The sequence below is a fragment of the Netta rufina genome (genome assembly GCF_964035555.1).
Source record: "Netta rufina genome assembly, chromosome: 30".
In the NCBI taxonomy this organism is placed as follows: Eukaryota; Metazoa; Chordata; class Aves; order Anseriformes; family Anatidae; genus Netta; species Netta rufina.
The window spans coordinates 1860333-1887937 of NC_140154.1; the positions used below are offsets into that span (position 1 = coordinate 1860333).

At 64.9% G+C, this 27605-nt stretch overlaps 4 protein-coding genes across 4 annotated transcripts; 2 read left to right on the top strand and 2 right to left on the bottom strand.

Annotated features, from left to right (window-relative positions):
* Window positions 1–3209: 3209 nt before the first annotated feature.
* Window positions 3210–6658, bottom strand: LOC311220243 (tubulin alpha-1A chain). Its single transcript, XM_084303730.1, has 4 exons — window positions 6550–6658; window positions 5136–5358; window positions 4904–5052; window positions 3210–4320 (listed from the first exon to the last, which is right to left on the bottom strand). The coding sequence occupies exons 1-4, from the start codon at window positions 6550–6552 to the stop codon at window positions 3340–3342; spliced, it is 1356 nt and encodes a 451-aa protein (XP_084159856.1). The 5' UTR covers window positions 6553–6658; the 3' UTR covers window positions 3210–3339.
* Window positions 6659–14315: 7657 nt separating this feature from the next.
* Window positions 14316–16840, top strand: LOC311220269 (tubulin alpha-1C chain-like; the record flags this gene model as incomplete). Its single annotated transcript, XM_084303765.1, has 3 exons — window positions 14316–14538; window positions 14622–14770; window positions 15869–16840. The coding sequence occupies exons 1-3, from the start codon at window positions 14418–14420 to the stop codon at window positions 16838–16840; spliced, it is 1242 nt and encodes a 413-aa protein (XP_084159891.1). The 5' UTR covers window positions 14316–14417.
* Window positions 16841–18073: 1233 nt separating this feature from the next.
* Window positions 18074–21236, top strand: PRPH (peripherin; the record flags this gene model as incomplete). The annotated part of the gene is made up of 9 exons (XM_084303659.1): window positions 18074–18444; window positions 19338–19398; window positions 19570–19665; window positions 19748–19909; window positions 19990–20115; window positions 20200–20420; window positions 20810–20859; window positions 21011–21087; window positions 21192–21236. The coding sequence occupies 9 exons, from the start codon at window positions 18074–18076 to the stop codon at window positions 21234–21236; spliced, it is 1209 nt and encodes a 402-aa protein (XP_084159785.1).
* Window positions 21237–24060: 2824 nt separating this feature from the next.
* On the bottom strand, window positions 24061–26016 carry C1QL4 (complement C1q like 4; the record flags this gene model as incomplete). Its single annotated transcript, XM_084303750.1, has 2 exons — window positions 24061–24240; window positions 25495–26016. The coding sequence occupies 2 exons, from the start codon at window positions 26014–26016 to the stop codon at window positions 24061–24063; spliced, it is 702 nt and encodes a 233-aa protein (XP_084159876.1).
* Between the last annotated feature and the right edge of the window lie 1589 nt (window positions 26017–27605).

Here is a 27605-nt window from a genome sequence, read left to right on the forward strand (position 1 = left end):
AATGTTGTAGGAAAGTGTCAAAAGCCTTACTGAAGTCAAGGTAGACCACATCCACAGCCTCACGACCATGCTGGGGGAGGGATGGGGTCAGGGTTGGGGCTGGGGACAGGAACAGGGCTGGGAACAGCAGCGGGAGTGGGGATGGGAACGGGGCAGGGTGATGGAGCTGGGAGCCAGGACTGGAGCCAGGAGCAGAGCTGCAGGTGGAGCCGGGACTTCAGCCGGTGAGGGGGATGAGAATGGAGCTCTCCATATACACGTATAACCCTCCAGTCCTACCAGTACAAAAGCCGGATGGTTCGTACCTAGTGCAAGACCCGAGAAAGGTTAATGAGATAACACAAAAACGCCACCCTGTGGTTCCTAACTCTTACACTCTGATGAGTAAAGTTCTTTATGAGCACGAGTGGTTCAGTGTTACGGATTTAAACGATGCCTTTTGGGCATGCCCACTGGATCCTGAAAGTTGGGATATTTTTGCATTTGAATGGGAAAACCCAGAAACAGGGTGGTACATACATATGGGGTGGTACATACATTTGGAAAAATTTGGGAAGGAAGGGGTTTAATAAATAGCAAGGGAAAGGAATTGGTCCATGAAGAATTAATTAGAAAAAATTTGGAAAATCTATTACTACCAGAAGAGATTGCTGTGGTGCATGTGAGAAGACATCAAAAAGGAAACTCCCTAGTTGAATGGGGAAACAGAATTGCAGATGAAAACGCTAAAGAATCAGCCTTGCAATTAGAAGTAGAAATGAAGCTGCTTCTCTTACCTGAAATAAAACCTCCACCTGAAAACCAAATATTCCGTGAAAAAGAAATCAAAGCCTTCAAGGAGCTAGGAACAAAGGAGGCAGAAGGACAGTGAGCTCTCCCTGATGGCAGAGAAATGGTAAATAAACAAATAACGAGGGAAATTTTAGCTGTTCTACATCAAGGAAGCCACTGGGGAGTCCAGGCGATGTGTGACTGTATTAAGAAAATATGTATGTGTAGGAATGTATACGCAGCTAAGCAGGTCTGTAATAGTTGTATAACATGCCAACGAGTGAATAAGAAGGTTCTGTGGAAACAACCTCTGTGTGGACGGGAGCCAGGACTTTGACCTTTTCAGAGCATCCAAGTAGATTTTACTGAATTACCTAGAGTGGGTAGACTTAAGTACTTGCTAGCGTTAATTGACCATTTGTCAGGATGGGTGGAAGCTTTTCCTTCAGTATCAGCAACAGCTAGTGTGGTGATAAAGATAGTCCAGAAAAAATAATCCCTAGATATGGGATTGTTGAAAATATAGATTCAAATCAAGGAAGTCGTTTTACTTCATCTATTCTACAAGGATTAATGAGAACTGTGGGAATAAAATGGGAGTTTCATACTCCATGGCATCCTTCCTCCTCTGGGAAAGTGGAATGAATTAATCAGACGTTAAACAGCTGTCAAAACTGGTTTTAGAGACTAAACTTCCCTGGACAAAATGTTTACCTTTAGCTCTTCTCAGAATTCAGCCTGCTGCTAGGAAAGTTATAGGAGTTTGCTGCTGCTTCGTGGGAATGCACAATGTAAAGACAAGCTGCTTCCCGGATTTGCATGATGTGGGGGAGGAGGGGGGTGAGAGGAGCCAATTTATAGATTGATATTCAACGGAAAAGCATTGATTAGGATATATGTGACCAGATGTAAGAAAGAGTGGTTTTGTGGGTTTTGCGAAGAGATGTTACCTTGTATAGGAGGAAGGAATGTGGCGTTGAGATATGCTTGCAATGGTAAGAAAGCTTCCCAGACAACCTTGTAAAATGCAGACAATAACCACACTCCTTAGTGCAATTAAGCAAAAATCACGGTGTCAAGTCAGATAAGGGAAAAAATATTGGCACTTTACAAAGAAAAAAAAAAAAAAGTCATGAAAAACTTGAAAAATAATAGGTAGCAACTGAGGTTGCCTGGCATTGCAATTTCAAATAAAAATGCTGCTTTGCTGAGATCCTTGCCTGAGCCTGTTATTGGATACGGAGCATTTCCCACAGGGGGTGCCACGTCCCTTTGCTTCACAGAGGCCGCTCGGATGCTGTGCGTGGGATTTTTGCTGGAAGCAGCAGCGATAACGCAGGGCTGGCGCTGTGCTCGCACCCTCAAGGACTCTGCTGCTGCTCACATGGCTCCAGACACCCCTGGGCAGCTGAGCTCCACCAGGCTTTTCTCACTCCTCCTCCTCCTCAAAGGGCAGGGGAGGAAAATACAATGTAAAAAAAAAAAAATAAAGAGAAACTCAGAGCTTGGATCAAGGAGCAGTTTAATGAAAGGAGAAGCAAGCAGAGGCCCTGCAGAAGCAAAAGGAGAAAATTCTTCTGTGCTTCCCCTCAGAGAGTGATTTTCAGCCATGGCTTGGGAAGCAGGGTCCCAGCAGCAGTGCTTGGGGGGGTACACATATTTCTGTGAGGAGAGTCCCCCTTCTCCTTGCCCACCTTGTATTGCTGTGGGACGCACAGTGGGGAGCAGCTCTTTGGGGGGGGTTGGGTCAGGGCCTTGCCACTGCACCAATTTGGGGGACCGTGGGGGCTGCACCAACGCTGTTCTCACTCCAAGAGCACAGCACCATTGGGAGGGTGAGCTCTGTCCCAGTCAGACCCAGTAAAAGGGGACAGAGCTGGGTTCTGACCCCACAGCCCAGGGGGATATCCCATCCCACGCTACCTCCTGCTCAGCCACAAAAGCAGGGGGAAGGAGTGGGAGGAAGAGGATGCGTGGGGCTGTGTTCATCCTCCCAAGCCAGGCACGTTGAGCTCTGCCTGCCTGGAAGTGGCCACCCACTGCTGGGAAGCACTGAATGAGCTCCTTGTTCTGCTCCGCTCACCCCCACAGCTCCTGCTTTACACCGTGATTACACTGTGACCTGGCTTTGTCTCCAGCCCGGAGCTCGGGTACTTCTCCCTTCCCCATCTCATGGTGGGGAGAGGTTGGTGAGCAGCAGGGGACATGGAGCTGCCTCCTGGGACTGAGCCCCAAAAGGGGGGAGTGGGGGCTGCAGGGTGCTGGGCTCAGCCTGCCTCCAGGAGCATCCCCAGGGGCAGGGGGCTTGGGGTAGCCCCTGGCACAGGGGGAAATGGCTCCGCACAGATCAGGGCACCACGGCACGGAGGAAAGACACCAGACACAGACCCAAGGACAGGGAATGCTTTTTATTCAGACCCACAGGAGAGGACGGGTGGGTCCGTAACAGACTTTTCCATTTCACAGACCATTTAACAGCACAGACAGCAGTGCACCCACTGCTACAGACCCACTGGGGGGGTCTTCCACTACGTTTGTTCCCTGTACGAGCAGCACCGTTGTGAAGGTTTAATACTCCTCCCCTTCCTCCTCTCCCTCCCCTTCCACCGAGTCCACCCCCACCTCCTCGTAATCCTTCTCCAGGGCGGCCATGTCCTCCCTGGCCTCCGAGAACTCCCCCTCCTCCATGCCCTCCCCCACGTACCAGTGCACGAAGGCACGCTTGGCATACATCAGGTCGAACTTGTGGTCCAGGCGGGCCCAGGCCTCGGCGATGGCCGTGGTGTTGCTCAGCATGCAGACAGCACGCTGCACCTTGGCCAGGTCCCCCCCGGGCACCACCGTGGGAGGCTGGTAGTTGATGCCCACCTTGAAACCCGTCGGGCACCAGTCCACGAACTGGATGGTGCGCTTGGTCTTGATGGTGGCGATGGCGGCGTTGACGTCCTTGGGCACCACGTCCCCGCGGTACAGCAGGCAGCACGCCATGTACTTGCCGTGCCGCGGGTCGCACTTCACCATCTGGTTGGCCGGCTCGAAGCAGGCGTTGGTGATCTCGGCCACCGAGAGCTGCTCGTGGTAAGCCTTCTCGGCCGAGATGACGGGGGCGTAGGTGGCCAGGGGGAAGTGGATGCGCGGGTACGGCACCAGGTTGGTCTGGAACTCGGTCAGGTCAACGTTGAGGGCCCCGTCGAAGCGCAGGGAGGCCGTGATGGACGACACGATCTGGCCTATCAACCGGTTGAGGTTGGTGTAGGTGGGCCTCTCGATGTCCAGGTTCCTGCGGCAGATGTCGTAGATGGCCTCGTTGTCCACCATGAAGGCGCAGTCGGAGTGCTCCAGCGTGGTGTGGGTGGTGAGGATGGAGTTGTAGGGCTCCACCACGGCCGTGGAGACCTGGGGGGCCGGGTAGATGGAGAACTCCAGCTTGGACTTCTTGCCGTAGTCGACCGAGAGGCGCTCCATGAGCAGGGAGGTGAAGCCGGAGCCGGTGCCACCCCCGAAGCTGTGGAAGACCAGGAAGCCCTGCAGCCCCGTGCACTGGTCAGCCTGGAGGGAGAAACAGGGGGGGGGCCATGGTTAAGTTGGGCAGCAGCAGAGCTTGCTCCTTCCTCTCTTATGTCCTCTCACAATGACATTTGGGGGATTTCCAGAAGCAGAACACAAGCCACCAGGCCAGGGTGAGCCTGACTCCTGCTGTTGGAAACCTTTGGAGCAAAAATCCCCTGGGGAAGCCCCTCTGCCCCCAGAGGGTTTTTGGGGGGTGGGGGGGCACTCAGCCCATGGCTCTGCTGCCACCCCCACACAGCCTCTGGGGCTCCCAATGCCGCTGAGTGCAGCTGAATGCGGCCGCAGCCAGAGCCGAGGAGGAACAAAGAAGGAATTGCAGAGCTCAGCACCGCCGGGCGCCTGGGGACGCGGCGCTGTGGAGCAGCTCCAACGCCCCAGCTGCGCCGCGTCCGGCCGCCAGCCAATGGCAGCCGCTGCAGAGCAGGATTACCATTAATTAATATATTAAGTCTAAACACAGCCTGGCTAGTCCTGCAGGAAGGGTGAGACCCAGAACCGGAGCCTTTGTCCTCATCTCACCACCCACCGGCGCCCCCCGTGCAGCCCCCCCCCCCCGCCATACCAGCTTGCGGATGCGGTCGAGCACCAGGTCGATGATCTCCTTGCCGATGGTGTAGTGCCCCCGCGCGTAGTTGTTGGCCGCATCCTCCTTGCCCGTGATCAGCTGCTCGGGGTGGAAGAGCTGCCGGTACGTCCCCGTGCGCACCTCGTCTGCGGGACAGCACCACGCACCCCGTTAGCACCGGGCACCCCCTCGGCACCCACCGCCCCCCACCCCGGCTCCCTTTGCTCACCGATCACCGTGGGCTCCAGGTCCACGAAGACGGCCCGGGGCACGTGCTTGCCGGCCCCCGTCTCACTGAAGAAGGTGTTGAAGGAGTCGTCCCCCCCGCCGATGGTCTTGTCGCTGGGCATCTGCCCGTCGGGCTGGATGCCGTGCTCCAGGCAGTACAGCTCCCAGCACGCATTGCCGATCTGCACGCCCGCTTGGCCCACGTGGATGGAGATGCACTCGCGCTGCGGGGACATTCGTGGTGCTGCGTCACCCCCCGTGGCCTGGCTGAGCTCCCCCCTACACCCCACTCATGTCCCATTCCCCCCCTCCAGCTGCAGCCCCAGCCCATGCCCCCCTGGGATGCTGCCCCCTGGAGGGGCTGGTGCTGAGCTGCCCAGGGCAGGATGGGGCCACCCCATGCCAGGATGGGGCCGGATCCTGCCCAGCCCCATCCTATTGTTCTGGGGGCTGCAGGGGGCTCAGCACCAGGGCCACACCCAGTGCGGGGGGGGGGGGGCTCAGCACCATCCTGCCCTGTGGGGCCGTGACCACACCCAGCGGGAGATGGGAGCCCCCAGGGTCACATCCTGCACTCCCCACCCCATGGGGACACTGCAACAGCCCATGTGGGCTGAGGGCTCAGCACCAGGGGCTCATCCTGCCCCGGGGGGTCCTCATTGAGCCAGGGACACGCCCAGGGCTGGACTGGGGACCCCATCCTGCCCCCAGTGCCACATCCAGTGTGGGACACGGCGCTCAGCACCCGGGGGGGCTCATCCTACCCCTGCAACCAGGACCACACCCAGAACAGGCTGAGGGCTCCGCACCAAGGGCCCGATCCTGCCTAATTTAAGAGGGGCCACACCCAGGGGGGGCTCAGCACCGAGGGCCCGATCCTGCCCTGTTGGACCGGGGGGGCTCAGCCCCAGCCGGGGGGCTCCTATTGAGACCCATCTGCCAGGAGCCACACCCGGGGGGGGGGGGCTCAGCACCGGGAGCCCCCTTCTGCTCCCTTTAACGGGCCCCGGGGGTCCCATCCTGCCTCATTTAACCGCAGCCACGCCCAGTGCGAGCTCAGCACCGGGGGGGGGCTCATCCTGTCCTATTTAACGGGATCCGGGGGGGTCCCATCCCGCCCCGTTCACCGGGAGCCGCACCCAGAGCGGGCTCAGCACCGGACAAAGGGCCCCGATTCTGCCCCGTTTAACGGGGACCGCGCCCCGAGCGGGCTCAGCACCAGCGGGGGGGGCCTCATCCTGCCGGGGGGGGCCTCATTACGGGCTCGGCAGCTCCGCCGACTTCGGTTGGGGGGGGGAACGGGAACAAAGGCGGCGGCTCGGGGGTCCCCGGCAGGGGCGCGCACGGCCGGGGCCGATCCCGATCCTGGCTCCGGTGTCCCCCCCCTCGGTCCGGTGCCCCCCCCCCGCGCTCACCATGGCGGCTGCTCGGCTCCGGGGCTTTCTCACAGCACGACGCTGAGGCGGTCGATGTAAGAGGCGCGGCGGAGCCGGCGGCTGGGAGCGGGGCTTTATAGGGCCGGGACGGGACGAGGGGGGGGGACCGGGGCGGGGCGGGGGGGGGAGGTGGCGGCGGCGGCCATTGGAGGCGCGGGGATGAGGCAATGCCCCCCCCGGAGCCGCAGACAAAGCCGGGCGGGGCGGGGGCGGCTCGGGGCGGGGGGGGGGCCGGGGGCTGCGGCGGGTGCGGGGATGGAGGGGGGGGGACAAGGAGGGGGCAGCACGGCTCGTCGCGACGCTGCCCCCCCCCCCCCCTCCCGGTCCCGGTCCTGTCCTGCCGTGCCCCGGCCCTGCCCCGGGGGGGGGCATTTTCCGCCGTGCCCTGGTCCCGGCCACGTCCCCGGTCCCGTCCCCGGTGCCACCAGCCGGGTGTCCCCGGGCCCCGGTGCCCAGCTATGGGGGTGGCCCCAGCCACGGCTTTGTCCCCAGCCCTGGGGTGTCCCTGTCCCCATCCATGTCCCTGTCCCCATCCCCGGCCGTGTCCCTGTCCCCAACCCTGGTTGCGTCCCTGTCCCCATCCCCAGTCACATCCCTGTCCCCAACCCTGGCCGTGTCCCTATCCCCAGCCCTGGGGTGTCCCTGTCCCCATCCCGTCCCTGTCCCTGTCCCCATCCCGTCCCCGTCCCCATTCCCGGCCGTGTCCCAGTGCCCCGGTTCCCAGCCACGTCCCGGCCCCCGGTGCCGCCGTGGCCCCGTGCCCGTCCCCGCTCCCTCCCAGCCGCCTCTTTGTGTGCCACCCCCGGGGGGGCCCACCGAGGGGGGGGGGGTCCTGGGACCGTTCCCAGACTCTGCCCCGGGAATGGCCCCGGCACCAAGTGGCAGCTGCTCTGCGGCAGCTGGTGGGGGGGGGGCACAGCTGGGACATCGGCCCCGAGCCCCCCCCCCGCCGTGCCACTGTCCCCCCCACCCAACCCCAGCGGTCCCTATGGGGTGGGGTACGGGGGGGGGGGTGCCGGGGGTCGTCCCCCAGGGCTGGCCCCAGCTGCTGCAGGTGGAGCTGCCAGCATCGCCCCCCCCCCCGCGCTGAGAAATCACATTTTTTCTCTGCATTTCCCGCATTACGCGGATTTTTGGGCAGCTCCAGGTCCCTGTTCCCACGTCTCCGCCACCCTCCTGCCCCATGCTCTGCCCCCCCTCTCCCCCCCCCAGTGTTTTTGGGGTGCTGCTAAACCAGGGCAGGGAGCAGGGAGGGGCTGGGGCTCCCACCCCCCCGCCCCCTCCCCGGCAATATGGGGCTGCAGACAAAGAGGAGCCGCGATTTGGGCATCGCCCACTGGAACAAAGGCAGCCAGGCTGTGCCCCCCCCCCCCCAAAGATTGGGCTCCCCCGGGCTGTTCATGGGTGTTTGGTGCTCCATGGGGGTGGTCCTGTCCCCCCCCCCATGGGAAACGTGGTCCTGAGCCCCCGAACAGCTCCAGGCTGGGGGTTTTGGGGGGGGGGGGCTCCCCTTCAATGCCTCCAAGCCGTGGGCAGGGGGGGCCTCAGCGGGGCGCTGGGTGGCTCGAACCCCCCCAGGAGATGCAAGGTGATGGGCGAAGGGTGCCGGGGGGAGGGTGGGGGGGGAGATGTCCCCCTCCCAGACCCTTCCCATCATTAGGTATGGGAGGCCACTCGTCTCCGCGCCGACTGCTGCCAGGCAACTGGCCCTGGTGGCGGGGTTGCTAGGAGAGCGGGGGTGCTAGGACACGGGCTGGGACCCCCCCCTTGGGACCCCCCCCCCACATCCCCCTCCCCACATCCATCACCTTGCAGGGCTGGGGGTGCCTGGCGGGGTCGGGACCCCAAATCCCCCAGTGTTTTGCTGCAGGGGAGGGGGTGACCCCATCCCTGACCCCCACACACACTGCCTGCCCCCCCCTTTGCTGTAGTGAGGGGGGGTGATACCATTCCTTTACCCCCCCCCCCCCCCCATGGCATGGGGGGGCCACCAGCCCTGGGCCCGACGCCCAGCCCTATGTGCACTGATTGAGGGGTAAGGGGGGGGCTGGCCCCTCTCGCTGCTGTCCCCCAGCTCCCAGCCCCCCTCCCCAGTTCTCAGGGCCCCCCCCCAGGTCCCAGCCGCCCCCCCCCAGCTGCTTCCCATCCGCCTGTGCTCTGTTGACTGTTGGTAGCAACGTGGCAGCTCCTGGTGACTGTTGCTGGGCCCCCGCCGTGTTTGCAGCCCAGGAATGACCGAGCACAGAGGCCATGAGACCCCCCCGGACCCCCCCTCCACATCTGGGTGTCCCCATGGGGACCCCATGAGCCAGCCCCCCCCTCAGCACCCAGCCCCGCTCCCCCCCCCAGTGCAGCCCGGAGCTGAGAAGCCGGCGCTGGCTCGGGGCCGGCTGAGGTTTCCAGCTCTGTGTGCCCCCCCCCCGTGCCACCAGCCCCCCCCGGCTCTGTCTGTCTGTCTGTCTGTCCCCTGAGCATCGATGTGACGGGTTCGCTCAGACGGACGGACGGGGCTGCTCCTCGCCTGGGTGCAGGATGGGGCCCTGGGGTGGTGGGGGCATGGCGGGGGTGGGAGCACCCAGGCTGCCCCCCCCCCCTTCAAAGAGCTGGGTGTGGGGGGCTCCCCCGGAGCTGCTGGGGACCCCATCCCCATGGGGGGGGCACAGTGTGTCCCCACAACCAAGGTGCTCCGTGCCCACCCCCCCCCCAGCACTGCTGGCACTACAAAGCCCCCAAGGGAGCCACAACAGAAAGGACACTGGGGGGGTGGGGGGGGTGAAAGGGGCAGGGGGGGCAGAGCTCGGTGGGGGGGTCAGGAGACGGGGGGGGGGGCTGCGGGGCTGCAGCGGTGGCGGCGGGGGCTGCGTCTGCTGGGCGTGGGGAGGGGGCTGCAGCCGCGGCACCGCATTGCGGCAAAGGCTGGGATAAAGGCACGGGGAGGTGGCTGCGGGGGGGGAGCCGGGGGGGGAGCCGGGGGGGGTCGGAGGGAACCGGGGGGGGAGCCAGGGTGGTGATGCCGCAGCTGGCACATCCCCATGGAGGGGGGGTTCCCATCTCAGGGGGCTCCGGTGGCGCTGGTTTCGAGGGGTGGGCATCATGGGGGGCACTGGGTGCTCCGTCCCCATGCGTGAGACAGCACCAAAAATGTGAGGGGGGGGGGGGGCAAAGGGGGGGCAGGGGGCACCCAGTGCATGGCACTGAGAAGAGGGGGCTGCGCACAGCCTTGGGGTGGGGCAGCACAGGGGGTCCCGGGGGGATGTGGGGGTCTGGCAGGGTCCCGCTGCTCTCAGGACCCTCCCTGTGGTAGAAGGGGGGGGGGGGGCACGAGGCGGTGACCCCGCTGTAAACCCCAACACGGTGGGCGGGGGGGGGCACAGGGGCTGCCGCGTCCCCGACCCCTGGGAATTTGACCCCGAAGCGCACCCGCCCCAGCCCAGGGCCAGACGCCGGGGTGCTGTAGGGCAGGGCGGGGGGGGTGGAAGCGTTGTGTGCCCCCCCCGCCCCCCCCCCCGGCCCGCCCACCCCGCCCCACGGGAACGGCCCCGGAGGGAGCGCCCCGGGGGGCTGGCGGCGGAACAAAGGCGGCGGCGGCCGGGAGGCGGCGCGGGGGGGCCCCGAGGGGCTTCCCACGGGGGCGGGGGTGGGCCAGGGAACAAGGTCAAGGATGGAAGACCTCCTCCGAGGTCTCAGCCAGCCCAGTCGCATGATAACGACCCCAAAAAAGGCTGTACGCGCAGGTAAAGGACCAGCGAGAATTGGCTTGGCTGCTGAAGTCTGCCAAAGGAAGGATCAGAAGTTCAGCAGCGAGGAAGACTCCTGGCCTTCATCAAAAGACCACCAGAGCACCCCGGACCACCACCCAAGGACACCAGTACGCATGCGAATAGGGGCGGGATCTTATGGTAATGAGTCTTCGGATAACTCATGAATATGCAAAAGCCTTACTGGGATGAATCTGTATTTGTCCCACTCACAAGCATGCTGCCTGTAACCCGTGGTGTGCAAGCTGGGGGGAGTTATCCCCCCAAATTAATTTGGCACCCCCCCAAGGTGGGACCCTCTCTGTCCGGCTGTGGGACCTGCTGAGGACGGGACTCCTCTGGGCACCCCCGGGAGTTCTCGGGAGGACTCCCCTGCTCATTCAGATCACCCCAGGGACAGACAAGGACCATCACAGATGGATGGGGTATGTTGGAAAATGAGGGGATACCTGTGAGTCGTGAGGAGATGTCCTAGGCCAGGTAAAGAGGGGGATGCTGGTGCTCCCCCTGGGTAGGGAATTCCCGTAAGGTAGTAGCAGGGTACGTGGTGTATGGCATGTTCTGTGGAATCTATGAAATATCTATGAAATAAGATTTCATATGAAATCTATGAAATAAGGTATTAGCAGAATAAGGGCTGTGGAACAGTAATTTTTGGTTCTCCTGGCTACAACAGCAGGAGCTGTGTGTGGCATTGCCCTAAGTATTGTCATCTGTTGTAGAAGTCCAGTACTGTGTGTTAGCATTTGACTTATAAGGGTTGATAAAGATCTGAGGCAAACGGTTACTGGTTCATGATTCACGATACACACAAATTTGATTATTGTTCTAAGTGATATATTCTAGTATGAATAAGTGTAAGGGGCCTCTTTGTGTGATTGTGTGACTGTGCTGTGAGTGAGATGCAGCACCACGACTCCACTATGCCACGAGGAATATGGCCAGAGAGGGATGAAGTGCAAGAGATTGAGAAAAGACATCATAATGGGAAGAATTTTGAGTGCTATCGATAAAAAGATCCCTCTGGGTTATATCTTGGCCCATTGGAAGGACATTGGTGGGCCACCTGGAGGAAATGTTAATCATGAGACCTTAATTAAGTATTGTAACCAGTGGTGGACATAATGGAGACAAAAAAAAAAACAGGGTCCAGACTGGGGAGACATTAATCTAATGTTGGGGGAGATGATGGAAACAGAAAAGCAGCTAATCCTTAAGACAGCCTGAATTCATGTATGAGCTCAGATTGCCAATGGGACCACTCAGAGAACTGTAGGCTATTGAATTACCCTGACCGACCCCCACTGAGACCCTAATCACCCCAGAAATTATAAACGGTTACACAAATACCAAAATCTGATTAAATTGGGAATTGAGAACTGATTCTGAAAGCTAAAAGTCATTCAACCCTGTATAGTATCCAACAAGGTCCGAAAGAAACCCCTAAAGAATTTTTGGATCAACTTTGAAATGCAATGAGAAAATATATCAGTTTGGACCTGGCTTCGGAAGACAAACAGAGTTTGTTAGAGAGAAGTTAAAGGTTAGTTTTAGCAATTTTAACCTTAAAAGTGTTTGGTAAGGCAGTCTTTCAGGTATCGGGGTTATCCGATGCTTTTACCCAGGTATAAGGAGTCCGCCCTTTCTCTGACATTCTTTCTGCCACCTCATTAATCAGGAGCACTTGGAACAGTCCGTCCCACTCAGGTTGCAGCATTGATTCTCTCCGTGTCTGTATCAGAACCCAATCTCCTGCTCGGAATGGATGGATCAAGGCTTCCGAAGGTGGGGTTTGAGCTAATGATCCACAGGTCCTGAGAGATGACAAAGAGGATGGCAGCCCGAGTAATCCTTAAGAAAACAGTTATTAAGAAAAGCATCTTTTGTCTCAAATTGAGGTAATTCGTTCCCTTTGTCCAGGTACAGCAATCCAAATATTTCATGTGGTGAAATCCCACATCTTTTCTTGGTGCAGTTTGAATTCGGAGAAGTGCCAAAGGTAAGCACTTCGTTTGGGGAAGTTGAGTTTCCAGAACTTAGTCAACTGCTTCTTTACTTTCTGATCCTCGCCACCCTTCTAGAAGAGGAAGGATGACCAGGAGCATGAAATTTCCACTTAATTCTTAGAGTCCACATTAGCCCTTGCAATATTTCTGACATAAAGTGATTTCCTTGATCAGAGTCAATATTTTCAACAGCTCCATACCTGGGAGTTATTTGCTCTAGAATTACTTTAGCTACTGTGTTCGCAGCAGCAGATACTGAAGGGAAAGCTTCCACCCACCCTGACAAATGATCTACTGAGACTAATAAGCATTTAAATATACCTACTCTAAGGAGTTCTGTAAAATCTACCTGTACGTTTTGGAAGCATTGAATTCCTGGTTCTCACCCCCTTTGGGCTGATTGCAGATAATTTTCCTATTTACCTTTTGACATACTACATAACTCTGCAAATTTGTTCAGCCAGAGTGTATATAGTCCTACACAGAAGTATTGCCATAGCACAGCATCACACATTATTGAATTCCCCAATGACCCTCTTGATGTAAAACAGTTAATAGTTGCCTCATTAGCACTTTATTCAACGTTTCTTTCCCATCAGGGAGTATCTATTTTCTTTTGGACTTTGTGACTCCTAATTCCTTAAAAACCTCTTTCTCTTAAAACTTTTTAGTTCTTTTCAGTTTTGGGTATGGGTAGCTCAACAATTCCCTGAATCCTCTCTGGATTTATTTATTCTTCTAGATGCCCGAAATGCTTGACTTCTCTTTCTACGAATTTTAATTTATTATCCAATACTTTCAAGCCCCGTTTTCCCAGAAAGTTTAATAGCTTGTTAATGTTTTCTCCTGTCCTGACAGTAAAAGATCATCCCCATATGGGAACAGTAACGCCTCCTCCAGAGGTTGGAGTTAAGCCAAAATCTTTTCTAGAATTCACCCAAATAAATCAGTGACCCTGAGGTAAAATTGTCTGTCTGTATTGCTGCTTTCACCCCGTTTCGGGGTCTTCCCTGAAAAAAGGCGAATATACCTGTGCTCTCAGCAAAGAGAGCCCCCCAAATCCCCCCCAAATTCCCCGCCCGCGCCTCCCCCGACTTTCGAACCGGGGGCGGGGCGGGGCCTGGAGGGGCGGGGCCTGGATGGGGCGTGGTGGGCGTGGCCCCGCCCTCCCCGTGCCCTGCCCACCGAGGCCCCGCCCCCTCCATATAACGCGCGGCCCCGCGGGGCCCCCCCCGCGATCTTCTCACCGTGGCTCCCAGGCGACCGGCTAGTGAGCGACCATGGTGAGGAGGGGGGGCCGGGGCCGGGACCCCCCCCAGTGCCCCGAGTGGGGTCGGGCTCCGTGGGCTGCGGGCCCCCGCGTGCCTCCCGGTAGCGCGTGGGGCCGGGTCCCGAGGGGGGCCGGGGTCTCGCGTGTCCCGCGTGGGTGCAGGGGCGCGGGGGCCGTGGGAGGCGCGGGGACGGGCGCGGGGAGGGGGAGGCTGGGGCAGCGACCCCCGGAGGGGCTCGGTCCCCGTGGGCTGTCCCGGGGCTCCCGTCCCCTCGGTTTTGGGGCGCCCCGTGTGGGTTCTGGGTCTGCCCCCCCCTCCCGAGACTGCGCACCCTGGGGCTCCCCAGGTAGGGGGGAGCCCACCCCGAGAGCCCCCCTGTGGGGTGCGGGCTCCCTGGCGCTGGGAGCGCTCCCCACGGGGGGCGGGGAGTCACGCGTGGGGGCAGCCCCCACGTTTCGCCCTGCTCTGCCCAGGCAAAGCCAGCCGGGGCCCGAGGGAGGCTCCCACTGGCATCGGGGCCGCGCTCCCAAAATCTTCGGAGTTTTCTCTCGCCCTGCCCCGAGCCGTGGAACCGGCACCGGTGGCGCCGCGGTGCTGCCGTGAGTCAGGGCTAAAAAACGGGTAAAAGCCCTGCGCCCAGCTCCCTCGGGTGGGCTGCAGCAGGGGGCAAACCGAACGAGCCCCCCAAACACCTCTCCTGCGCCCCGCAGCGCGAGTGCATCTCCATCCACGTGGGCCAAGCGGGCGTGCAGATCGGCAATGCGTGCTGGGAGCTGTACTGCCTGGAGCACGGCATCCAGCCCGACGGGCAGATGCCCAGCGACAAGACCATCGGCGGGGGGGACGACTCCTTCAACACCTTCTTCAGTGAGACGGGGGCCGGCAAGCACGTGCCCCGGGCCGTCTTCGTGGACCTGGAGCCCACGGTGATCGGTGAGCAAAGGGAGCCGGGGTGGGGGGCGGTGGGTGCCGAGGGGGTGCCCGGTGCTAACGGGGTGCATGGTGCTGTCCCGCAGACGAGGTGCGCACGGGGACGTACCGGCAGCTCTTCCACCCCGAGCAGCTGATCACGGGCAAGGAGGATGCGGCCAACAACTACGCGCGGGGGCACTACACCATCGGCAAGGAGATCATCGACACCGTGCGCGACCGCATCCGCAAGCTGGTGAGGGGTCCCATGGGGTCCCTGGGGGTGGGTGCCCAGCCCTGGGTGGGCCAGGGACAATGGGAAGCAGGAGGAGGAGGTGATGAGCACGTCCTTCTCGCTCCATCAGCATGCTGGGATGCATCATTTGGGGAGAACAGGTGGGGCTGCCCTGGGGGGGCTGGGACAGGGGAGACAGGTCCGGGCTGTCCCCTGGCTCCGGGCTGTCCCCTCCCCAACGCCTGCCCCAGGGCCCTGTCTGAGCCTGGTGCCAAGCCCGGCTGTGCTGTGGTCAGGACAGGAGGCTGGGACCCCGTGGGCAGTGCAGCCCTGGCGTGGGTGCTGGGGTGGGTGTGGTGGTTTTACATTGCTGGGCAGTTTGAACTCCACCACGGCCGCTCTCTCATTCCTCCTCCTCCTCAGAAGAGGAGGGGGAGAAGAAAAGGAAAGAAACAACTCATGAGGTGAGATAAGGATGATTTAATTAAAGGAAAAATCAGGAAAAAATAAATAAAGGAAAAAGCAGGGCGTCAACACATGGAGCTGTAGTTCAGGGGACAGACATTTCCACAAGAGCCCACCCCTCCCTTCTTCCTTTTCCCACCTTATATTGCTGAAAAAGACATCGTATGGCATAGAAGACCTTTGGTCAGTTTAGGACAGCTGCCCTGGTGATGTCCCCTCCCCACCTCTTGCCCATCCCCAGCCTGCTGGCTCTGTGGGGGGGCTTAGAGGGAATCCTGATGCCATGCCAGCACTGCTCAGCAGCAAACAACACTGGGGGGACACCACTGCTGTTCTAGCTCCACGTGCAGAGCACAGCGCTGCATGGATGCTGCAGGGAAAGTTCACTCAGTCCCAGCCAGACCAGCACAGTGGGGCTGGTTGGACTGGTGTGGCTGCCCTGAGCTCTTTGAACCTCGGTTCCCACGCCGGGGCCAGCGCCGTGGTTAGCCGGACCTGCTGTGCCGCCGGCTCTGCCCTGGGTGCTCCTGGCACATCAAAGGCTGCACCACGCTGCCCGCGGGCTGGCTCCAGACATGTGGCTCCAGCTGCCTCTGTGCCAGGGCACGAAGCCATGGCTGACCTGCTCCAAACCCCTTCCATCTCTCCTCCTAGGCTGAGCAATGCACGGGGCTGCAGGGCTTCCTGGTCTTCCACAGCTTCGGGGGTGGCACCGGCTCCGGCTTCACCTCCCTGCTCATGGAGCGCCTCTCGGTCGACTACGGCAAGAAGTCCAAGCTGGAGTTCTCCATCTACCCGGCCCCGCAGGTCTCCACGGCCGTGGTGGAGCCCTACAACTCCATCCTCACCACCCACACCACGCTGGAGCACTCCGACTGCGCCTTCATGGTGGACAACGAGGCCATCTACGACATCTGCCGCAGGAACCTGGACATCGAGAGGCCCACCTACACCAACCTCAACCGGTTGATAGGCCAGATCGTGTCGTCCATCACGGCCTCCCTGCGCTTCGACGGGGCCCTCAACGTTGACCTGACCGAGTTCCAGACCAACCTGGTGCCGTACCCGCGCATCCACTTCCCCCTGGCCACCTACGCCCCCGTCATCTCGGCCGAGAAGGCTTACCACGAGCAGCTCTCGGTGGCCGAGATCACCAACGCCTGCTTCGAGCCGGCCAACCAGATGGTGAAGTGCGACCCGCGGCACGGCAAGTACATGGCGTGCTGCCTGCTGTACCGCGGGGACGTGGTGCCCAAGGACGTCAACGCCGCCATCGCCACCATCAAGACCAAGCGCACCATCCAGTTCGTGGACTGGTGCCCGACGGGTTTCAAGGTGGGCATCAACTACCAGCCTCCCACGGTGGTGCCCGGGGGGGACCTGGCCAAGGTGCAGCGTGCTGTCTGCATGCTGAGCAACACCACGGCCATCGCCGAGGCCTGGGCCCGCCTGGACCACAAGTTCGACCTGATGTATGCCAAGCGTGCCTTCGTGCACTGGTACGTGGGGGAGGGCATGGAGGAGGGGGAGTTCTCAGAGGCCAGGGAGGACATGGCCGCCCTGGAGAAGGATTACGAGGAGGTGGGGGCTGACAGCGTGGAGGGCGACGAGGAAGGGGAGTACTAGTGCCTTGTCTGTTCTGCCAGCTGCACCACGAGCTGTTCATTAAAAGCCCACCCTGCATCACCCTGCTTCTCGCTTATTGTCCCTACACACTCTGTGTCACGCTCACCTGGGCAGGACCCCCCAGGTGACAATACTGGGGGGGCTTCCTTGTGGGTTGGGGCTTTCCTGCAGGCTGGTGGGGGGCACCTTGGGTGGGTTACACGGTGCTGGGCTGTCTGCACAGCGCCTGGACTGGGGGCTGAGCCCTCCCCCGTGCCATACGGTGTCCCTAGGGCTCCCCGTAACCCTGCTGTGCTGCCACACGAGGGGGAGACCCTGGGGGTGACCCCTGGGGATGCTTGGAAGCCCCATGGTACCTCGCACCCTGCCCCTAATCGTGGCCGGGGCTGTCCCCAGATGCCCTCCAGCACCAGTCCTTGGTCCTTAGATGCCCTCCAGCATTGGTGCATGGGCGGGGAGCAGGATGCGGCCCTGGGCAGGGCCGGGTTAGCCCTGGGCACTGATGCAGACGGGCCCTACGTGGCGTCGCAGCTCCTGGGCTGCCTGGCGTCGCTCTGCGGAGCCTGGGGGGCCTGCTGGGCTTGGTGGGGAGCGGAGACCCCCCCCCCCGCAGCACCCGGCTGCTTCCCGTAAAGCACCGCCCTGCTGCAGCCATGCCCGGGAAGGGGGAGGGGGGGATGGAGGGGGGCCAAGGCCCGTTATTCAGCGCTGCCCCTGTGCATGGTGGCTCTGCAGAAGCCAAGTCACGGCCCAGGTGGGGGGGGGGGGGGCGGACAGGGTGCCCCCTCCCTTGGCTACTGGGGACAGGGCCTGCAGCGCTCTGGGCAGGGGGCACCCAGCTGGGGGGGGGGGCTCTGAGGAGCCTGGCAGAAGTCCAAATGGGTCTCCCTTTGCAGCCACGAGGGGGGGGGGGGGGGCAGCAGTGTCCCCCCAGCCCCACCCCACACTATGTCAGGGACCCCCCCGCGATTCCTTCCCGTGCACCCCCCGGCACCTCTCCTGCACCCCCGCACCCCGCTGCTCCCGGCCCCGCTCCCCGCGCATCCACCCCCCACCCGGTGCCATCGTTCCCCGCGCCCCCGGGGCGCTCCCCGCAGCCCGAGGCGGGGGCGGGCCGCGCTCCCCCCTCCCGCAACCCCGTCCTCTCGCTACCGGAGCCCCCCGGCGGGGCGGAGCAGCCTCCCGCTATAAACGACCGGAGCCTGGGGCCGCCGCCGCCTCCCCGCCGCTGCCATGGACCGAGGCGGCCGCGCCCCCCCCGCGCCCCGCCGCGCCCCCGGGGTCCCACCGGCCCCGGTCCCCGCCGCTCCCGGGCGCTTGGCGGAGGCGGCGGCCGCAAGGGGAGCGGAGCGGGCGGAGCTGGCGGCGCTCAACGATCGTTTCGCGGCGTTCCTGGAACGGGTGCGGGCGCTGGAGCGGCAGAACGGGGCCCTGCGCTCCGCCCTGGGCCGCGCCGCCGCCGCCGCCGCCCCCCGAGCCGCGGGGCTGGTGCAGGGCGAGCTCCGGGGGCTGCGGGACCGGCTGCAGCGCCTCGGCCGGGACCGCGATCGCCTCCAAGCCGAGCGCGACGGGCTGGCCGCCGAGCTGCGGGGGCTGCGGCAGCGGTGGGCGGTGGGACCGGCACCGGGGGGGAACCGGGGAACGGCCCGGGAGGGGCGGCGGTGGGGAGCGGGGGGCGAGGGGGGATGCGCCGGGGTGGGCACCGGGGGGTGAACCGGGATAGGGACCGGGGGTGGAACCGGGATGCGCTGGGTAGGGACCGGGAGTGGCCCGGTGACAGGGACGTGCGCCGGGATGGGGAGCTGGGGGTGCCCCAAGGAACATTGGGGTGGGCACCGGGGGGTGCCCCGGGACGCCCTGGAGAAGGCACCGGGATGGGGGTGATGGAGACACCCCGGGAGTGAAGTGAGGATGGGGACGGGGGGCGCCGGGGCTGCTGGGGAGGGGACCGGGGCACGCAGCAGGGTGCTCTGGGAGGAACCGGGGGTCTTTTGGGGAGGGTCCAGGGGGTGCAGCCGGTGTGCGCTGGGGAAAGCTGTGGGGATGCACGGGGAGGGCTGGGGGGGAGCGAGGGACTGCGGAAGGGTGGGGCCCAGGGCAGGGCGCAGGGTCCCCGCCTTGCAGGAGGGGACGCACTGGGAGCGAACTGGGACGAGCACTGGGAGGAGGTGGGGCCAGGGGTGGAGCTGGGCCCCCCGGGGAGGAGCAGGTCCCAGTGAGGGATCCTATAGGGCTGCAATGGGGTGGGGGCCCTGCCCCAAGGCACTGCGATGGGGACACGGACGGGGTACCCCAGGGATCTGTGGGTTCTGCAGGAGGGGCTGGGCCTGCCTGCAGCTGGGGGGTGCAAGGGGGGGGACCTCAGGTTTGTGGGGCCCCTCTTCCTCCTCCTCTCCCATCCCCTGCACTGTGCAGGGGGACCCAGGCAGTGGTAGGCTCAGGGTGGGGGGTCTGCACCCCGTCCCCCTCCTTCCTTCTCACCGCTGCTGCCCCCCAGGCTAGAAGATGAGATGCAGAAGCGGGAGGATGCGGAGAAGAGCCTCGTGCTGTTCCGCAAGGTGAGCGGGTTGGGGTCCCCGTCCCCCACGCACCCCACACAGTCCTGAGCCTCTGTGCAAAGTCTTGGCGATGCACCGGGTGCCCCCCAAGGGAGGGGGGGACATGGTGGGGGTCCTGGGGGTCCCGTTCCTTTTGTATTCCCCTCGGTTTAGCCTGGACTCTCCTTGCAGGACGTGGATGATGCCACGCTGTCCCGCCTGGAGCTGGAGCGCAAAATTGAGCTGCTGATGGACGAGATCGGCTTCCTGAAGAAGCTGCACGAGGAGGTGGGGGCCAGGGCTGTGGGGCGGCGAGGGGGGTGGGACGGGGGGATGCCGGCGTGACCTCCCACGTGCCGTGGCACCCCAGGAGCTGCGGGACCTGGAGGTGAGCGCACAGAGCCAGCAGGCGGAGGTGCAGGTGGAGCTCCGGCAGCCGGACCTGACGGCCGCGCTGCGCGACATCCGCACCCAGTACGAGAGCATCGCCGTCAAGAACCTGCAGGAAGCCGAGGAGTGGTACAAGTCGAAGGTACCCGGGGACATGGGGGGGACACGGGGAGGGGGCGGGATGCCCCCGCAGCCCTGACACCCCCGCCCTGGTCCTCGCAGTTCGCCGATCTCTCAGACGCGGCCAACCGCAACCACGAGGCGCTGCGGCTGGCGAGGCAGGAGATGAACGAGTCCCGGCGGCAGATCCAGAGCCTCACCTGCGAGGTGGACGGGCTGAAGGGCATGGTGAGCACCTGGGGACACGGGGGGGGGGGACACGCAGGGACCAGCCGCAGCCCCCTGCCGCCCCTTCTCCCCCCCTCCCCGCAGAACGAGGCGCTGCAGCGGCAGATGCGGGAGATGGAGGACGAGTTCGGGGTGGAGATCGGGAGCTACCAGGACGTGGTGGGGCGGCTGGAGCAGGAGATCCAGCACATGAAGGAGGAGATGGCGCGGCACCTGCGCGAGTACCAGGACCTGCTCAACATCAAGATGGCCCTGGACATCGAGATCGCCACGTACCGCAAGCTGCTGGAGGGCGAGGAGAGCCGGTGAGGGGCCGCGGTGGTCCCGCTGGGGAGGGCAGAACTCGGGCTGGGACACGAGGGAGGGAGCAGCACCCGTGGCCTCGTGTCCCTGTCAGCACGGGGAGCCCTACGGGGTGCAGCCGTGCAGACCCCGGCCATAGAACAGGGTCGCCCCCCACCCCGGTCACCCCCTTGTTACGGAATTTAACTGCTCCGCGCCTCGCTGCCACGCTCGGAGAAGTGCCCTGAGAATTTCTCGCTGCACACACACAAAAAAACAAGGCCAGGCAGGGGAGCGGCCCCAGCCCTGCTGCCACCGCCAGCCCCGAGCTCCTCCCGCAGCCGAGGGCTCAGCACGGGACAGGGTCACCGCGACCCCCCCGCACCCCCCTCACCGCCCTCTCCCTCCCCAGGGCCACCTTCCCCCCGCACCCCGCTGCCTCCTTCAGCACCAGAAGCTCAGGTGAGGGCTGGCCGGGCTGAGGGGGGGAGCCCACATTTGGGGGGACGGGGACCCCCGGAGGGTGCAGCTGCATCCTTTGGGGCCGTGCCCCCCCCCCAACCTGTGCACCCCGAGGTCCCGCTGGGGGGCTGACGGCTTCTCCATGCCCCAGTGCTTGAGCTGGAGCCGGTGCCGAGCCCCGTGCGGAGGATGCTGCTCATCAAAACCATCGAGACGAGGGACGGACAGGTAAGCAACGGGGGGCTGCACCCCCCCCAGATGTGGGGCTGACCCCCCCGGTGCGGGGCTGACCCCCCAGATGTGGGGCTGACCCCCAAATTCTCCCCCCACAGCAGGTGGTGACGGAGTCGCACAAGGAGCGAGCGGAGCCCAAATGAGGAGGGGGCTCCCGGTGCCCCCCCCCGGTGCTGCCCCCACCGACGGAGGCCAGAGCGGACCCCTGGGACTCCCTGGTGTGGCCGGGGAGCGGGGCCGCCCCCCCGTGCGCCCCCCCCGTATTTATCGCTGGTTCTCGCCCTTTGGTTCTCCCCGTGCCACCGCCGCGGGCGGATTTTCCGTTGTACCGAGCGCGCCCCCCCCCCACATCCCGCCCCGGTGCTGCCCCCCCCGGGGGTGGGCAGGGGAAGGGGAGGCCCTGGGGGGGGCCGGGTGCTGCCCCCCCCCCGTCGTCCCCGTTCGCGCTTGAGCGGCAAATAAAGGCTGGAGCCCGGAGGCGGCGCTGTCGGTGGCGGTACCGGGGGTCGGCACCGGGACCGGGACCGGGGGCCCTTCCCCATCGGTGTTACGCGGCCCCCCCGGGGGCGAGGAGAGCCGGGTCCTGGACCCCCCCGGGATGCCCCCGTTCCCCCAGGGACCCGCTCCAGCCTTGGGGCTGTCCCGAGGCTGCTCGGTTCCAGCCCGGGGATGGGGCTGGGGGCGGCACCGCTGCGACCCCAGCCCCAAATACCACCGGGTCCCCCCCCCGGGGCTGCGGGGGGAGGACGAGCACGGCCCGGCCAGCGCCCCCCCCAACCCCATCCATCCCGGGGCATTTTTTTTTTTTGGGGGGGGTTCCTCAGCCCACCCCTAAGCCCCCCCCGCATCCTCAACAAACACACGGAGCGGTGAAGGCAGGGGGGTGCCCCCCCCCGCAGGACCCAGGTGTTTGGGTGCTGCCCCCCCCACCCCATAACTGTGACCCCCCCCCCGAGCCGTGCTGGCCCCTGTCCTGCCCGGTGAGCAGCGAAGCGGGGTCATGGGGGGGGGGGGGGGCACGGGGGGGGGTCAGACCCTGCCGGTGCCGCCGTCCCTTCCTGGGCCGGGGGCACCGCGGGGGGGGCGCAGGGACCCCCACAAACCGCGGGGGGGCGCCCAAGCTGCACGGCCGGGTCCGCTCCTTCCCCAGGAGCGCATCCACGCTGCCAGCCCCCCCCCCTCGAATGAAAGCAGCACCCCAGGTACGCCCCCCTGCCCCCCCACACACACACACGCTGCCTTGGGGGGGTCGAGCCGGTGCTCAGGACCCCCCCATGCCCCCCACCCGCAGGCACTGAGCCCCCCAGAGCATCCTCCAACGTTGGTTTGTATGAGGGGGGGGTTAAGGGACAGGTGCCAGTGCTGCCCCCCCCCCCCAAAAAAAAATCCCCCCCCCACTGTCTTGCCCTGGGGTGTCCAAAGGGAGCTTCTTCTGCATGCTCACCCCCCCCCAGCCGCATGGGGGGCACCCACCAGGGGGGTGACAAAGTGGGGGGGGGGGCGAATGCAGCGCTGGCTCTGCCCAAGGCTGAGGTGGGGTGCTCTTGGTGGGGGGGGGGGGAGATGGACAGACCCTGGGTGAGGGGAGGGAGACCTGGGGTCAGAGGGGGACTGGGGAGAGGGGCAGGGGGGACATTCCCTGGGGAGGTGGAGGGGACTGCGTGGGGCAGGGAGGTGGGGGGCACCCTGGGGTCATCCCCTCATTTCGGGGGGTGCCCCCCCCATGCCGGGGGTGTCCCACGCAGAGCTGTTCGCTCAGGCTTTCCCCCCGCAGCGTGTGCTCCTGCTGCTGCAGGACCTTCCCAGCAGGATAGGTGCTCAGGAACCTTTGGGGTCCTGGTCCCCCTGTCCCCCCCCCCCCCCCCCCTCACCTCCCCCAGGCCCCCTGCAAGCACCCGGGGCAGCTGTGACCACGTCCACCCCCCCCGGGGCTGGGGGCTGCCCCCATGGGCACCCCCACGCTGCTAATAAACTCCTTTGTGCTGCACCTTGCTGTGGGGTCTCTGTGGGTGCTGGGGGTGTTGGGAACCCCTGCCCTCCCCTGCACCCATGGGTGCTGTCCCTCCCGCCCCCTCTCCCCCCCGCCCCCCCCAATGGCCAGGCAGTGCCCACGCTGGGGAGGCCCGGGGTTGTGGGAGGCATTTTGGGGCATCCTCCTGCCACCCCAGGGACCCCAAATGCTGCCAGGGCACGCAGTGGTCCCAGCATGCTCCCCCCCAAAAAAAAGTGTGCATGGTGAAGGAGGGGGGGCCCTTTCACATCCCCGGGGGGGCCCTTCCCATCCAGCATGGCCCAAAGCTGCCCGTTATCATCCTCGCCAGCAGCCCCAAATTTGTTACCAGCACGGTGGTGACGGGCAGATGGGGCCAGCACCGAGCAGGGGGGGTCACTGCCCCCCCCCCTCGGTCCCCAGTGTCCCCCCCACACTGTCCCCAGGAGGCAGCAGCCGCGTCTCCAAACCCAGCGTGGTTTATTGGGGGAACACGAGCCCAGCGATCAGCCGCAGGGTTTGGGGATGGGGGGCTCCGGGGGGGCAGACAGGAGAGCACCGGGCCCCCCCCCCAGTCCCCCCAGTGTCCTTGGGGGTGCTGGCATGCGGGGGTGCGTGGAACACAATGGGGGGGGGGGGAAATCACGGGATTTGGGGGTGTGCTCGAGGGGCATTTACACCTGGGGGGGGCTGCTGCGTGCACGCGGGTGTGCAGGGAGCCACTGTGCGAGCGTGCACGCGGGTGTGCGCGGGGTGGGGGGCACGGGGGGGGGCTGCGAGGTGTTTGTGCACATGGTGTGCGCGTGGGGCACCAAGCCGGGGGGGGGAGGCGTGTGTGTGCGTGCGCATAGGGGGGATCCTCGTGGGTGTCCCATCACCCTGGGGACGTTTCGGGGGGCGGACAGGCCGGTGGGGGGGCCGTGCAGCAGAAAGTGCCCCCCCCCCCGCACCACATCCTCGGGGGGGGGGGGGGGGGCTCAGTCGGGGTAGATGATGAAGCCCGAGAAGGTGCTGTACTTGTTGGTGTTGCCGCCGTGCACCTTGCCGCCGTCCAGCTTGACGCAGACCTCGTCGCCCACGTCCAGGTGCAGGATGACGCTGTTGCTGGCGTAGTCGTAGTTCTGGTCCGCGTCCTGCGCGATGGCGCTGGCCCGCACCTGGGGGTGCAGCACCCACCCCCCCCCCCCCGCGTCCCCGGTATAAGGAAGGGATCGGGAGCAGGGTGCTGAGATGCTCCGTGCCACCCCCCCACCCCGGCCCACTTGAGCATCCCCCCCAGTCCATCGCCACTCAAGGTCGTGCCGCACATCTGCGGCAGAACCGGGTGAGGGACCCCAGCATCGCCCCCCCCAACCCCCCCAGCAGCTGGCAGGGACAATTTGCCCCCCCCCCTCGCAACCCAGGGTCCCCCAGGATGGGACGGCCCCGCAGTTGGGGCTGGGTCTCCCACCCTGCTTGGTCCCAAAGGGGGACAGAGAGCCCCGATGCCCCCAGGAGCCAGTGGCTGTGCCCTGCCCCGTGTTCCTCTTCCTGGGGGGGGGAGGAGAGGGTTTTGGGGGCACCCAGGGAGAGGGGGGCAGCTCCCAGCGGGGCGGCGGAGCTGGCATCGACCGCAGCAGATCGATGCTCGTTTATCCCATAATAAATGGAAAACGTCCGGGGCGAGGCGGGGAAGGGAGCTGCCGGCCGGGCTGTGAACAAAGGGACCAGGCGGGGGGGCACAACCGGTGCCCCCCCAACGCTGGCCAGGCATCCAGGGGCATCCGTCCTGGCTGGGGGGGCACAGCCGGTCCCCCCGGCTGCAGGCAGACCCCGCTCCCTGCTGGCTCGGAGCCCCCCAGTCCTGGGGGAGCACAAATCCCCTTCCCCATGGTGGGAGTACTGGGGATGGGGGGGGGCACAGGTCTGGGGCTGCGGGTGCTGTGCTGCACCCCAGGGTGGCTCCAGTGGTCCAGGGAAAAGGGATGGGGGGGAAGAGGAATGGGATCGGGGGAATGGGATGGGTGGAGATGGGCGTGGGGGAATGGGGAAGAGGGAACGGGGACGGGAATCGGCGTGGGGAATGGGGGTGGAGGGCGTGGATGGGGGAAATGGAACGGGGGAAATGGGGTTGGGGGGAGCTGGGGGTGGGGGGAGCCCGGAGGGGGGAATGGGGTGGAGGAAGCAGGGTGAGGGGAAACCAGAAAGGGAGAACTGGGATGGGAGGAAACAAGATGAGAAAACCGAGAGAGGGGAACCGGGATGGAGAAGCGAGGAGAGCGAGCAGGGAGAGCGGGGATGGGGGCAGCCGGCAGCGGGAACGGGGCCGGGCAGGGGAAGGGACGGAGCAACGGGGCTGGAACAGGGCGAGGGGGCCGGCCGGGGGCGAGCGGGGCACCGGGGGGGAGCTGCCTGGGGGTCCCGGCCCCTACCTGCCCGTTCTTCATGAGGTCGGCCCACATGCTGGTGCCATCGCCGCCGCGCATGAGGACGTGGTAGGTGAAGAAGTAGATGCCGGGCAGGGGGCAGGTGAACTTCCCGCTCGACGGCTCGTAGTAGTTGCCCACGTTGGTCACCACGTCGTCGAAGCGCAGCACCTCGTAGCCCTCGTGGGGCTTCCGCAGCCCGGCGTAGAAAGCAATCTTGGGGCTGTAGAAGGAGGGGATGTACCCCCCGGGACCCGGACCCGGCGGTCCCGGTGGCCCTGGCCGGCCCGGTTCCCCCGGCGGTCCCCTCGGCCCCGGTGGCCCGGGGGGGCCCCGTACTCCGGCACGGCCCTTGCGCCCCGGCTCACCCTTGGCCCCCGGCAGGAAGGGTGGCGGGGAGGCGGGGGGCAGCTCGGGGCCGGGGTAGGGGTCGCAGACCATGCGGCAGCTGCCCAGCATCTCGTAGTGCGCGGCCGCCTTGGAGCTGTGCACCAGCAGCGGGATGGCCACCAGCAGCACCAGCACCATGGCCACGCCGACGGCCGCCCCGGCCACCCGCTTCCTGCGGCTCAGCCGGGAGGCGGCCAGCGCCAGAAGGTCCTCGTCGCCCTTGGGAGCGATGGTGGTGCCGGGGGGGCGGACGGCGCCCCGCCGCCCGCTGAGCCTCACGCCCCGGCGGGGACCGGGCTGGGAGAGGGGATGGGGAGGGACGGGGATGGGGACGGGGATGGGGATGGGGACGGTGGTGGGGATGGGGATGGGGATGGGGAGAGCAGCGGGAATGGGGACAGGAACAGGGCTGGGGACAGGAATGGGGCTGGGAATGGGAACAGGGCTGGGGACAGGAATGGGAATAGGGACAGGAATGGGAATGGGGACGGGCACGGGACTGGGACCGAGGATAGGATCGGGAGCGGGGATGCGGCTGGGGCAGGGACCGGCGCTGGTGATGGAACCGGGGCTGGCACCGGAGCCGGGACCGGAGCCGGGACCGGAGCCAGGAGCAGAGCTGCGGGTGGAGCCGGGACCTCAGCCGGTGAAGGGGACGAGAGCGGAGCCGAGGATGGAACCGGGAGCGGAGCCACCGACGGAGCCGGGAGCGGAGCCGGGAGCCGGGACGGGGCTGGAGCCGGGAGCGGAGCCGGGGCTGGAGCCGGGAGCGGAGCTCCTGCTGCAACCAGGACCGGAGCCGGTGTCGGAGCCGGGACCGGAGCCGATGATGCAACCAGGACCGGAGCCGGTGCTGGAGCTGGTGATGTAACCGGAGCCGGGATGGAGCCGCCGCCGCCGCCGCGCCGCGCGGGGCAACTTCTCGCCAAGTTGCCCGGGAGCGGGACCCCCTCCCCCGGGAGCGCCCCCCCCGGGAGCGCCCCCCGCTGCCCCGCTCTCCCCGGTGCGCACCGGCGGCGGCGGGGCCGGGCAGCGCCTCCCGGGGCGGTTCCGGCGGGGCCGGGGCTGTCGGGGCGGCCCCAACCGGGCCCGGGGCCGCGCCTCCCGGTGTCCCCCCTCCCGGTTCCCGGTGGTCCCCGGCCCCCCCCGCATCCCTCCGGTGCCCTCCGGTACCTGCCGCCCGCGGCGCCGGGAGCCACGTGCCGGGACCGCCGCCCGCGCCGCGCCGCGCCCGCAGCCCCGCTCCGCCCGCCCCGCTCGACGGCACCGGGCACGGCGGGGGCGGGGGCGGCGGGGGGGGGGGGGACCAGAGCGAGAGGAGGGGGTGTCGAGTGTGCAGGGGGGAGGGTGCCCGGGGGGGCGCAGGAGGGGGTGAGAGTGAGCGTGCGGGGAGCTGCTGGTGCAGGGGTGCACGCGGGTGCGTGGCCGGGGTGCGCTGGGTGCAGGGGAGGTGCTGGGGCAGGGTTGGGGGGCTGCATGGGGGGGGGGGGGCACGCGTGTGTGTAAAGGGCTCAGCGCGTGTGTGCGTGGGGCTGTGTGTGTGCAAGCTGCGTGTGCAAGGAGCGTGTGTGTGCACGGAGCTGTGTGTGTGTTTGCAGAGAGCTGTGTGTGCAAGCAGCGTGTGTGCAAGCAGCATGTGTGTGCAAGCAGCGTGTGCATGTGCGGGGTTGTGTGTGTGCAAGCTGCGTGTGCAAGCAGCGTGCGTATGCACAGAGCTGTGTGTGTTT